The sequence below is a fragment of the Argiope bruennichi genome, chromosome 2 (assembly GCF_947563725.1).
Source record: "Argiope bruennichi chromosome 2, qqArgBrue1.1, whole genome shotgun sequence".
NCBI classification, from domain to species: Eukaryota; Metazoa; Arthropoda; class Arachnida; order Araneae; family Araneidae; genus Argiope; species Argiope bruennichi.
This window is the reverse complement of record NC_079152.1, coordinates 132,849,461-132,863,543: the sequence shown is the minus strand read 5'-3', so window position 1 is coordinate 132,863,543 and position 14,083 is coordinate 132,849,461. Positions and strand designations below refer to the sequence as shown.

The following is a 14,083-nucleotide window of genomic DNA, read 5'->3' as shown; positions in this document are numbered from 1 at the left end:
CAAGAAAATTTGCACTACAAATATTGACTTTAAGAAAATTTTATTATTTATACATAAATTCACTATTCAAACAGGAAACTTATTGGCATTGGACAATAGAAGAATTTTTGATATTAAAATGTCATTGTTGGTTCATTTTCAAATACTACAAAAATTGAATGGAACTATGTATCACGATAATGAAATTAGAATCCGAGTAAACACTTACGAAAGCTCCTATATACTTAGAGCTTAAAATATTGATTCAACAAATTTTATTTTCAAAAACGTTTTTATCTATAAACACAATGTTTTTTTAAAAATACTTGTGAGTTCTAATTTCTATTTGTTTCGTTTTGAAATTTCAAAAGAAAATTTCATTCATATCACGTATGTTTAGTTTTGTAATAATTCATTTATAAAAACGAGGAATGTGGCTTTCAAACTAAATAAATGGAATTAGACAGACTGGGGGAAGGATAAAACTGGCGATGATGGAAAAAGAGTGTTTAAAAAACATTTATTTTCTAGTATCATTTTTAATTCCACTAAAGTTAAAACTATTTTCAAAAGTCAAAGTACCGCTGCATTTTTTATAACGATAGTTTCGAAGGACGAAATACTGGAAAGCAATACACTTTTTAACTGACCTTCGCAGACAGAGAAAATTGAACGTGTGTGTGTAGGTAAAATTTTTGTGAAAAAATGGGATATTTTCTCAGAACGAACTTTTTTTTAGAGAAGAACTTCAGCCAATTCTTGAATAGAAACACAATATTAAAGCATCAAAATCTTGTACAGCTTTATAAAAGAAGTTAGAATTCTGAAGAAAATTTTTGAATGTACATGTTAGATTCAGGTTGAGAAGAATACACTTGTGGCTTCAGACCATGTTGCATTATTTATTAATATTATTTATATAATTAATAAATTAATAAATGTTTATCATTTTAAGCTTTAATTCTTGAAACTAATCATTAATAAAAATAGTTGATATAATTTTTCTTGAAACTAATTTTCTAACCAATAAAAATAGTTAATATAAATAACTTTTTAAAAATCTGAAATGAGACCTCAAATGTCAATCGCCCCTCCCCCCACCTCCTTCCCAATTTGTAATGAAAAGCGCATGCTATTTCACGAATAATATTACCAAAAAAAAAATAACATCTTTTCTTTTCATTCCGAAAAGAATTTAATATTTCCCTACCGTAAAAAATAACGGAGTAGGGATGGGTCGATCATTTTTTTCGATCATACACATGAATTCTATTTTTATTCAATAAAAGGTTTTTGCGAGCTTCCTTCCAAAACTTAAAAATTACTTATAGATTTGATTTGGACGCGAAAACAAGATATGGCTAAAAATAAAAAAAATTCAGGAGGTTAAAAATGAAAGCCATTCCTCCCTTCAGATATTGTAACCTGGCGAAATTCGAGTATTTTTAACCTTTTAAAGAGCCATTTTTTTCTAGTCATATTATGTTAAAATATTTTTAGGCTTGAAATTCGATAAGAAAAGGGATTCATTTAGCTTATTAGATAAATTTAATCTGATTAATTAATTAATTTGGTTAATTAATTAATCAAATTAATAATAATCAATTTAATTAATTATTAAGTAACAAATCAAGACACATCATTTTGATTGAGATAAAGAACTGAAGCATCTAAATTTCTGTCTTTCTAAAAAAATTTTGTCAGAACTTACAAAATTTCATACAAAGATTGATAAATTTGGTGGGAAGCATACTTCCCACGGCCCTAGAAAGGGTTAAGGTAGATAACTACATTAATAGGTCTTTTTTTGTGTGTGTGAAATTATGAATTTTTTTATTTAATATTTTAATGTTTAAGAAGTGTTCGTTATAAAACCGTTCGAATTTTGTTCCTAATTCTATTTTTCGGGAAGTTAAACTTATTTTTATATTTGAATTTGCATACATTTTAATGTTTTTTTTTACATGTTTAGATAGTATTTTTCTCAAATTACAATCTTTGACAGAATTTCTAGACAGAATTCAAAAACACTCATAAACTAAGATCTAATGAATATTTTTTTTGTTTAAACTAACTGTTAAATCAATGTACTCAACTGAAAAAAAATATAAAGGAAATTCTCACCTTAAAAGAAAAGCTTTATTTAGATATGTACAATTTATTGTTTAAATTATACAAGTACAGTTGTTCAAGTTAATGTAAATCTGCGAATATGTAGGGAATTTGGTAGCAGATAAGTGAATTTCATTGATAATCCGAAAATGACAAACACAAATGGAATAAAAAAATTTGTAACATTTTTTAAATACAATAGAAGGCATTCGCATACAATTACGACTCAATAAACAGTTTGTTTCTTTGCTTTTTTTGAAAGATAAAAATAAAACATTTAATTTCTTTTTCTTTGCATATGTTTTATTTATGCATCTTTTTTTGAATTTTTTATTCCAATTTCTTAACAAGATCTTGAATACGAATAGTCATAATAGTCCGAATGGTATGTAACAATAAAAAGTTTACTTTACTTCGTAGCTTATTAAAATTACTATGACGAAATTATTATTTAAAATTACTAAAAAAAGTATTAATAATTAATTATCTTTTATTTGTGAATGGTTATTTATTAATTAAACATTATTTACTAAAACTGTTAAATATCAAAAATGTCACTGCCAGTTTAGTATAAAAATTGATGTTGTTTTCTTACTATATTCGTTATCAATATTTCTTAATTTTAAATTTTCGAGAAACATATAGCTTTTAGAAGGATTTCTTCGGCTCCGAATTAGTTAAATCACACTGTACTTCTGCCATTTAAAATTATTTTTAACTGTCATAAAAATTATTTTTTAAAAATTTGTCTCTGAATTAGTCAGAGGCCGATTTAAAAAGAATAAAGCGTGAAGGACTTACTCTGCGGCATCCTTTTCTATGTCATCCAGAGCAGATCCTTCTACCGGCATCCGATCAAAGAGGATGACGGCAAACAACACCGCTGCCACGGAGTACAACCAGTCCACGTTGTCTCGCTTCATTCTTCGGTTCGATCGTCTCACGGAGGTAGACGCTCGAAAAAATCCACCTAACTAGACTGTTCTTCACTCTCACCCTTTCGCTTCTTGCATGGGAAGATTCGGTGCAAAATCGTTTGGTATGTAAGCAAAAAGTGGTCTATAAAAGGGATGTACCAGCTGTATGTTCAAGATACGTCGCTCCTCAGCGCTAAGAAGAGCGAGCCGCATCCGTAACAGAGGGAATGGCAGCGATCCAGAAGCGAAGCGCTGGAGAGAGCGCGGCTCTCCTCTCTCATTGGCTGGAAGTCGTCACGTGATCCCAGGTTGGTACGATTTTCTTCTGGAGAGTAGTGAGTGTCGCCTTTGCAGAGGGTTCTGTGTGTGTGCATTTCTATCTTATAGAAAAGGAGTGAGTGTGTGGTGAATTTATTTCTCCCAGCATTGTGCGGAAGAGTTATTCTTAGTTAGAGGGGTAGACAGCTCGAGTGGTTTGCGCTTCTGTTCGCAAGAATATCGTTTGGATAGAATTTTAATGAAATTCGAATGTTGTCTGGTTTGTAGAGGAGGCTTAAACTTTTCTAATTACTCCAGAATCACAGAAAATCCATTTCACAGTCCTCCCCCTAAAAAAATCTAAATCACAAGTAATGATTTACATGGTTTTGCTTCCATATATAAACATGGCGACTCAGTTTTACTTTCTCAAAGCTTAGAAATAATTGAAACGATTTTTTTAAAAAAATTGGCCTTGGACTTTTGATAAACCACCGCGTTTTAGCTCAGAGTTCTAAAAAAAATCCATGTTCTTGAAATGAAACAAATTCGATGCTTTTGTATTTTTTTTATATCTCTTATCTATATTAAACGAACATGAAAATTCAAAAATGCGATAAGCTAGGGAATATATATTTTGTATATAATCTTTACTAATAATAAATAGGAACTTTTACTTGTGCACTTATTTGTTTGTGTATGGTCTGTTTGCATGTGTTAGCGCTCCACAGGTCAGATTGTTTGATTTCGTACTACCAAACTTAGTACATATGTATACTGTGGAGGATGGAAATGTGCATCTCCAAGCAATTTTGTTTTGGAAATTTAAAAATTAAAGAGGAATATCGGCGTTTTTTTCATGATAACTTCTGAAAATATCAATATATGAAAATAAATTTACTTCATTTCAAAACTTTTAAAAATCGCCTTTATAATGACACTCATTTCACAGTCATGTGAATGTCCAGGAATTGTTGTAATTTTTAAAAGTTCCTAATTTCCAACATTGTTAGCCTGAAATTCAAGCCGTTTTCATTGTTGCATCAAATGCTTAATCGCATGATTTTTCTCCGTTGTTGATAGATAAAGAAAAAAACAACATTTTGTTTAATCTTTGAGTAGTTTAATAGACAAATAAAAAAGGAAGTTACAGTATCGAGAAATTTAGAAGATAGTTGAGCCATTTTTATGTTTAATCCTCTTTTATTCCTCCAATATTTATATTTTCAATACCGCTAATATATTATGATAAGGATTCCATTATTAAAGCTCATATTTGCAATGAACTTGCGTATATAAAATGCTTAAAATAATACGATTTCGAAGTATGACAGTTTAGAGGAATCATGGATTTGTGTCTATTTGAAAATATAGACTTAAGTTAAAAGCCAGACGAGAGTTATATTCATGATTTGTGTGCCACAATTTTAGATATGCTTTTATTTTTCAAACAAATTTATCAGAGAAGAAAAGATCTGTTCGTTCGTCTATCTGTCTGCCTGTGAAAAGAAAGATTCAAAACAGCAAGTTAGGTCATTGAAATTTGGTATGATCTTGACATTAAAATCGTAGACACCATTGCAACCAGCTTTCTTCGCCTAGATTATTGATTTTCTGAACTGTTTGGCTATTATCAAGGAAAGGAGTTTTAAAAAGATTTTTTCATCTTGCTTTGTGATAAGACTGAAAAACACGAATTTAATTGAATCAATATTCTATAAATTATTATACGAGAAAATTAAAAATTGTATATAATACGGCATAAAAATGGAAGTGAAAATCCTGTTTCGGAGTCGATGACAAAAGAGAGCAGTAAAAAATTAATTTTAATTTCGGCAAAAGCGCGAGATTGAAAGTTTTAATAGATGACCTTCAATTTTATCAAAACATTATTATAGATTCTATGTCATATATGTTAGAGTTACTTATATATATATATATATATATATATATATATATATATATATATATATATATATATATATATATTAAACTCAATCTGCCAGAACGGTGGAAATTCATACTCGATTCTCTTCCATAAACGATAGTATTTAGTATAAAGCGAGTTGCATTGTTAAAGTATGCAAAAAAAAAAAAAAAAAAAAAATGAAAGAAGAACACTCCTAATGATTGTGTCCAGTTTTATGACATTTAAATCTAAAGTATAATACCAAATGGTCTCCCATTTTTCTCTTTCGAAGATTTATTCATTTATATTTGCCATTTAACGTACTATTTTGGAGGAAAGCTCTATTTCCGATTTGAACTTCGAGCATTTGGAAAACTGATGAGAATAGCATTTGAGTCTGTTCTCTAAACTGAAGCCTAAAACAAATATGTTGGCATGTTTGTTGTTGTGGAATGAAGTTTCATTCCTTGAATTGTTTTATGGAACAAGCAGTGGCGGAGTTTCGACTCAACAGACCAGGTACCTATGTAAGAATGCTTGCTGATCTGAGAAAGGTCCGCAGGCAAATAGATTTGAAACTTCATTTCTCTAGTTGTCAAATAAATGAATTTGTAATGTATATATATTAATTATAAAATATAAAGAGTATATTAACATTTTATAAAGTATAATTTACCAAATTCTATTAAGATTCATCACATTTACATAATTATTGCAGGGTTTTAAATTGCGAACTTTACTTCAATAGCATTTAGTACAAAATGGATGTCATGCAATCTTAAGCCGTAATGAATAACTAAGCACTTCCTTTTTACCAAGTCAATGAGATAAAAATAATGATTTAAAACGTATCTTAAACATCAATTAACATAAATTATTGATTAAATTTTTTAAAAATCATTGAAATGCAGAACTAAATTGGTGTTTTATTAATGGAAGAGTTTGATAATGAGCATCAATTAAATCCGTAAAATACATAAATCTGTCTTTGGGAACAAATGGAAAAAATGAAACATTATTCCACTTGATCTAATTAAATAATTTCGAGCCTAAGGACTCGTGATAAGAATTGAAGTGTGACAACATCTGTTGGTTTAATAGACATTGGGATACCTGAATTGAAATTTGAATTAGCTACTGTATATTTATGGTTGGAATATTTTCTGCAGGAACTTTCAGGATGAAAGGATCAAGTATTTGTATTTTACTTTAAGGAAAATCTCCAACAGCCAATCTGACCACATTTTGGTAAAACAAAAAAAAGGCTTACCAATTAAAAAAAAAATCTGGTTAAGGATACAGTGAGAAAATAAAACATCGCTACTTCGATTAATGTTATTAGGTATACTATGCCTTAACCTCCAGGAAGCTTGGTGAGCATATGTGTTTATGTAAAACGGTATAGCCGCATGTATTCACCGCTGAAAACTTCACGAGTATGGGAAATAAACTAGTTATAAAACAAATAAAACTTCCAGATGAACACATTAGTTCAAAAATGTAAATATGAGTTACCTGCGACGGAATGAATCACTAAGAAAAACTTCACATCTGAACCATTCTAAAGGGAAAGTCTAAATATATCTGCAAACAGATCTATTATAATAATTTCAGAAACTGCACTAAAATTAAGAGTTTGAAAGTTAAATGAATTAGAACTATGATCCTTAAAATTTCAATTCCTTCAAGAAACCATGTTATGTGGTTATTTCAAACTGAAAAGAAATTTTTTAAATATTTCATTTTATATTTGAAGATATTTTATAATTTTAAATTAAAATATTATATTAAATCAATGAATCTTCCGTAGACAGATCTTCCCGCTTAAGATTTTTCCTTTATTTTTTAATGGTTTTTGAACGATAACATATTCTTTGAAAATAAAACAATCTTAGAAATCGAGAAAACTGGAAAACGCGACGTAAAGTTGACTTAAACCAGAACAGACCTTTTTTATTAAATGAAAAATTCCCCGAAACTTGAAAACTATCCAAAAGCCATTTTACTTTACCTTTTCTTTTAAACACACGAAAGAGAAGTACCAGATCTTCTTCAATTTACATTGTAGCTCCAGTGTTTGAGTCTACATGTATCTTTCGTCTGTGGACCGTTCACTTCGTTTGCTGTCCAAACATCCACTGCTTGCTCTTTTGCAGTGCAAATAACTTCGTCTCAAAAGGGAACAGACGTGGTTTTGTACACCGTCAAATAAGACTAGAAAGAACACTGCCCTATTACGTTCTGATTTAATTTTACTTTTAATGTTGGTTACTTTTTAGCTACTTATAAAAGACGTGTTTTTTAAATTAATTAAGAAATATTAATCAAAAATAAAGGAGATTTTTAAATTCTTTGCGAATATGGATTTCAATTTTTGAGAGTACGTTATAAAGATAATATTACATTGTAAAAGATTAAAAATTATAAAAAAAGATTTTAACTTTAAAAGAACGAAAGATTTTTATTGGGTCGTTTAAAAACCATCTGAAAATTTTAATCTGACTTATAAATTCAATGCTAATGAGTTGCCAGTTATTTTTATTAAACTTTTATTTAAATCAGATATTATTCTCAGAAATTTTTCAAATCCATTTTCTCAATATTTGCATAAATTAAAATTAGAAGATGAGGAAAGTGATATGTTAATTTTTTTTTAATTTACAAAACCTGCGTTACTTTTAAATAACTTTGATTCTACTTTGTGTGTGCTTAATTGTTACATATGGGTAATAGCGCACGGTTTAACCTTTTCTCTTTTTTTATTTATTCCCTTTTTTGAAAGAATTTCCTACTTTATAGTATGGTTTTACAATTTTTGATACTTGCGAGGTCATTATATGGCCATATTCATAACCCTTTTGCTATTAGTTTGATTTCAAGTCGAAATCTTAAAACAGAAAGGAGAAATAAGAAATAGAGAGACAGTAGAAGATTGTAATAGTGATTAGATTTGAATATTTTTAAATTAGAAATAGACTGAGAGCAATATGGTTGAATAGAGATAAAGAGCGCTCTTTATATATTAATGTTATTATGCTTAATCTATTTTGTCATGCACAAAAAAGGAAAATTTCATAAGCGCTTTTATATTTGAATTGAGATTTTGCTGTATGATTAAAGTTCATTAGCTACCAAGCTAAATTTTATTAATTAAATAACAAGTGTCCATTATCTGCATTTCATAAGAACAATGATGTGAAATGTTAAGAAAAAATTGGCATATATTGAAAAAAGAATTTAAATACTTACAGAGAGTATTACAGTTTCTCTGGAAAAATGGGCAAGTTTTCAAAAATTTCTGAAAATGCTTCGAAAATTGCAGCAACATCTACAGTGATGTACTTACATGATGCATACAATGGTAAATCCATGCGCAGATTTTGTAATAATTAGTTTTTTCAAGAAATTTAAATTGATATATATCACTGAAATAATATTTCCTTCAACATTATTTATTCTCACACTTAAATGTTTTATATTTATTAAATGTAAAATCTTTTGAAGAAATTCAAATCTTTTGTTCTATGTTTGTTTTGTATCGATAATTTTCTGTTTCCGAACTCACGATAATTTCTACTCAATCGATATATTACGTTTTGGCTTTGATATAGAGTAACAACATCTTACAGGGTGTTTATAAAGTCCCGGACCCATTTTGATGTTTAATAACTCGTAAAATAATAAAGATATAAACAAACTTATGGCATTTATTGATGGAATAACTCATATAATTTCCTTTTCAGGTTTGAATATTTTTACTTTTGTAAATATCGTCTGCACGTGTGGTTAATTTCAGATAATTTCATTTTCCAGTCTAAATATCTGTACTTTTCTAAATATTGTCTGATTATTAATTGCATTTTTCTCTCTTTTGTTTTTGGCAACTATTGCAATGTTATGTTTACTTTTGATGTGTTTGTTCTATGTAGTACTTTTGTATGTGATGTTTTATTCTAGCGGATATTAAGGAGAATGCATACACCACAAGAGAAAGCACAGATTTTATGGTGGTTCATAGAAAGGAAATCGATAGTACAAGCACACAGAAACTTCAGAGGAATTTACCAAAAAGATCCTCCATCCAAAAACAGCATCTTGCGGTGGAAAAAGAATTTCTAGAAATTGGAAGTATCGAAGATAAGAAACGTTCCAGACGTCCTTGCACAAGTGATTTTGATGTTGAGCGTGTCAGAGAGACATTTTTACACAATCCTAGAATATCTGTGAGATCAGCGGCAACAGAATTGGATATCCCAATTTCGACGGTGTACAAGGTTATTAAGAAAAAATTAAGACTGCATGCATACAAAATTCAAATTGTTCAAGTTTTGGAACCGAACTGTAGGCCTAGGAGGATGGCCTTTGCAACAGATATGCTAAGGAGGATAGAAGATGCTGCTGATTTTCTGAAGAGCATAATGTTCTCCGATGAAGCATCCTTTCATGTTTCTGGCATTGTTAATCGCCATAATGTGCTCAAATGGCTCTGTGGATGCCGACATGCTTGTCGCTACCTGGCGTGAAATTGACTATCGACTTGATATTCTCCGTGCGACGAAGGGGGCACACGTGGAAGTTCATTGACAAGGGTCATGAAACTTTTTGAGTCTATTTAACCATTTATGTTATTAATTTAAATCTATCTTTATTATTTTATGAGTTATTAAACATCAAAATGGGTCCGGGACTTTATAAACACCCTGTATTTTATATTATTTAGTTTCAGCACCATAATGTCGCTATTAATAATAATGATAAATGCATCTGTGAATTGGGGCTCTAAATATCAAGCAGTAGAACTTTTAGCTGTCAAATTCGGTGCATATATGACCTCGAGGTTAAAAATTAGCACCTTGGAACGATTTTTTAAAATTTTATTTAATTTAAAATAAACAACATTTGAGTTTTTCCTCAATAATTTCTGAAAATATTATTACACAGAAATTAAAAGATGTGTTTTTAGTGATATCAATTTAATAGTGAAGTAAACTTTCCTAAATTTTTCAAATTATCTTTTTTGGATTCGCACAACAGATTACATTGTTTCTATTCAAGGCGTTTTGAATGTTTCATCAAATATTTAAACGTGTGGTTTTCTTTCATTGTCCAAAGCTCAAGAAGTGAGATTTTGTTTAGTATTTGTGTTACTTATAAGATGAGAAAAAGTGGTTAAAATCCTGAATATTTAGAAGCAGATTTACACTTTGAACAACACTATGATGTAATGGGATTTGTCTCCATTATAAAGGTTAAAGCACATAATGAATTAACACTGGAGGGAATTACGCACAAGAAGATATATCTACACGTTTTAACTGAAATTAAGTATGGCCAATATTCCAAACGAACCAGATGGTCGTCAATGCCGATTAGTGTTAATTAAAGCTTATTGGGTACTTTTTTGTATGTCTATTAGTTGCCTGTTTTAAAATTTTAAATGAATATCGTATTTTAATATAAACCGATAATATTATGATGGAAGACGATAAAAATTTTATCATCTAATATCTTATTTATTCCTGTAGGCTTTATGTTAGTCGAGAAAAAAGATTCCTTGATAACAAAAATAATGTGGAAAAAATACCTTGCTTTATAATGTCAATAAAAAAGTAAAATAAAAAAAAGAGTTATGTTTCAACTTAAAAACTTAAAAATGCATTTAGAAAGCGCTCTGATGCTTTTTAATTGGAAGACGCAGCATTCTTTTCCACTTATTGTTCTTATTATTTTACAGTGGCTTTAATACCTATTAGAAGCATATCCAAATATTTGAATTGCCTAAATGCTTTGGATAAAGTTTAAATGTTATCAATGCGATTTTGGAGTACCTAGTTGTCATCTGAGCAAAAGGTCTTGATTTGAATCTAATATAAGAGAAATTAAAGTTTTTTCAGAAGAAACTGACCCCCCCCCATTTGTGTTTTGTTTAACGATTAAGCGAGGTTTATCTGTATACTTCAGAGATCGAAGTGCAATTTTTTGTTGAACGCATCTCTCTCTTATATTGGTGAACAAAGCTGATAATCTACCTAAACAACAGGAAACAAGCACTGCTTCTATTTGACTGCGTGCAATTATTCAAACGCCATATTCTATAGATTACTGTAATAACTTTTCTTCGGGCAAATTCTATTTGTCTTCGGAAAAAAAGAAAGTTTTAGAATTGAACAATGGAAAGATGTTATAAAAAGTTATCAAACGGTCATGAAACATTAACTTTTATGCTATCATCATACTGCACTTGCTATCAACTGACGTATCCTGTGTACAACGTCTGCATCGGAACGACTATTAATAATTTACATGATCGATTATATCGTCAGTTATCATGTACATGATATGGAACTGAGATTCAGACAGATTATACTAAATACTCACATTATACTATATCAGTAATCGCTTCTTCAGACTGACATCATTAAGGAATTTTTAAAATATAGATTCAGTTCTAACAAATCATCTTGTTAATTTATTCCATTCTAATGCCAGCGTTAAGGTACCTCTAGATTTAAAAACTTTGTAACTGCTTTAATCAAAAACAGTGACAACTTGATTGCCATGTATTTGGTATTTACCAATAGTTTTCATTTATCTGCGAAATAGCTGTGGAAACATTACTGCATTGGATGCTTCAAAACTGCAGAATGATACAAAATTTAGCAAAAAAGGTGTTAAGAAAAGAAAAAAACAATATCGCATAGAATGCATGATCAAAAACGTTATTCGGATGATTAAAAGATGCAAAAAAGTACAAAATGGGAAATAAAAAAAAAGTAAAAATTCTTTATTTGATAATACTCAGAAAAATTCAGAAAGCTAGAAGTTCTGGTTTGGATCATAGCATGATAGTATTGTAGGCTTTATTCGTTTAATATGCACAGATATACACGTATCCGTTTTCTTACAACAACCGCTCTAAAATCCCTACCTTTAAAAATTATATACGCTTCACAACAACGATACATGGAAAGTATATTATTAAAATATATCACAAAAGCTGTATGTTATTCGCTTTATTGTTGGTAACACTTGTAACAAATAGTTTTCAGAGACAACGAGCGACTTCTACGAGAATATTCCACAGAAAAAAAATCAGAAAACTAGAACTTCTGGTTTGGATCATAGCATGGTAATATTGTAGACTTTATTCGTTTAATATTGCACAGATGTATACACAAAAGAAATATACGTTTCTTACGACCTTCAGTGTAAATTAGGTCTTAAAAATCTTATTTTCTTTATTATTTTAGTGAGGTGTAAGAATATGCTAAAATATGCTTGGAAGTTATTGAGGGAGAATGTAAAGATTAAATTCCAATATTATTTAAAATTTTGAAAAATTCTTTTTCAATGATTACTTTTCACTCCATAAATACCAATTTGCTAAATTTTGTAGCTCTAATTCCTGCCTTATAAAAGGTTCGAATGATGTTTTCATTATACAAGGCGATAATAATTAAAGTCACGATTATCAAAAATCGATAATTTTAAAACTACTGCTCAGAATGACTTGATATTTTAGCAGAACAATCGTGAGGCAGTGGAAGTTTGTTTGGCGAAGCAAAAAAAATTCCAAAATGTGCCGATAGATGGCGCTGTCAGGGGAAAAGCAAAACTGGATTCGTTAAATACAGGAATATTGTTAGCCAATAGGAAACACTAGAGTTCCGGAGTTTACTTCAGCGATAAGACAAGAATACATGTCTATAGCGACAACAGTGATAATAAAAAAACAGCTTTATGGAACAAGCGCCTTACTGACGGGTGGTTAAAGCATAAGTTGTTCAATATGCCCTCCGGCTTGTTCCGCTATTAAATGGAAGCACAAAACGGCCTGCTCCGCAAGAGATCGGAGGGTATATGTACTCAATGGATGTGATGCGTGATGCTTGTCTTCAAGTCTGCTGGATTCTCAATCCTCCGGCTGTAAACAAAACTCATCAGGTACTCCCAAAGAGAGAAATCCCACTGGTTTAAGTCGGGAGAACGTGGTGGCCACGTTGTTGGAAAATGACGGTTTATGATCCTAACATCTACGAAATGAACACTCAGGATCTGCTTCACAGCAGTAGCAATGTGCGGAGGAGCGCAATATTATGCCATCCGGCATAAATATTGCGCGATCCACACACTGACGCTGCTGAAGTGCCAGAAGGACATGGTTACACAAAAGCGCTTCATACCACTTGCCAATAACTGTGCAGGTAAGGGGATCGTCATGTGTTATCTCCTGGAAGAAAAGCGGACCGACGATAAACGCCGCTGTTATTCCACATCACACAGTGATCTTTTCAGACTCAAGAGGTAATGGCTGTAGCTGGAACGGATTCTCAGCTACCCATATCATGCAATTTTGCGTATTTACAGAATAGTGCAAATGGAAGTGGGCTTCGTCAGACCTCCGAATGTTCCATGGCAATCCGTCGTACACTTCCATCCTGGAAAGAAATCATAGTTCAAAAGATTCACGTGCTTCCAGGTCTGCAGGTAGCAACTGCTGCACATGCGTTATCTTCTACGAATAAGAGCGCAAGATGTTCCGTGGGACCCGAAGCACCATGCCAATCGTCCTATCCAGCATTCGGCCACTCCCTGTGCACTGTTGATTCCAGCATCACTGTTATTCTGTTCTTGTAATGCTGTAACCACATCTTTCACTACCGCAGCATAAACTGATTTCCTTCCTCTACCCCGTTTCACGTCAAATGAACCGGTCTCTTCGAATTTAGCAATCATTTTTCGCTGACCGGTTGTGGTTATTGGACCCGATTTTATGTATTTTAATATCCGAAACTTCCTGACAGTAGTAAGCGCACAATCATCTTTCTTATAAAAAAAGCTTCAAGAGTAGAGCGCGCTCCTTCCTAATCAGAGTCATGATGAAGCTTTAAGCCAAAGAGCTGGTGCT

General features: G+C 30.9%; 2 protein-coding genes across 4 annotated transcripts in view; one reads left to right on the top strand and one right to left on the bottom strand.

Moving 5' to 3' along the window:
- LOC129962384 (voltage-dependent calcium channel subunit alpha-2/delta-3-like) overlaps positions 1–3,242 on the bottom strand; it is a 452,772-nt gene extending 449,530 nt beyond the window's left edge. Inside the window, exon 1 of one of the 2 annotated variants that reach the window (XM_056076138.1) lies at positions 2,893–3,242. In XM_056076138.1, coding sequence (XP_055932113.1) covers positions 2,893–3,014 — 122 coding nt within the window. In that variant the 5' untranslated portion in view covers positions 3,015–3,242. The remainder of the gene's footprint in view (positions 1–2,892) is intronic. The other variant, XM_056076137.1, reaches the window with a different exon arrangement.
- LOC129962395 (toxin CSTX-20-like) overlaps positions 1–14,083 on the top strand; it is a 385,421-nt gene that overhangs the window by 130,578 nt on the left and 240,760 nt on the right. The window lies entirely within an intron of this gene.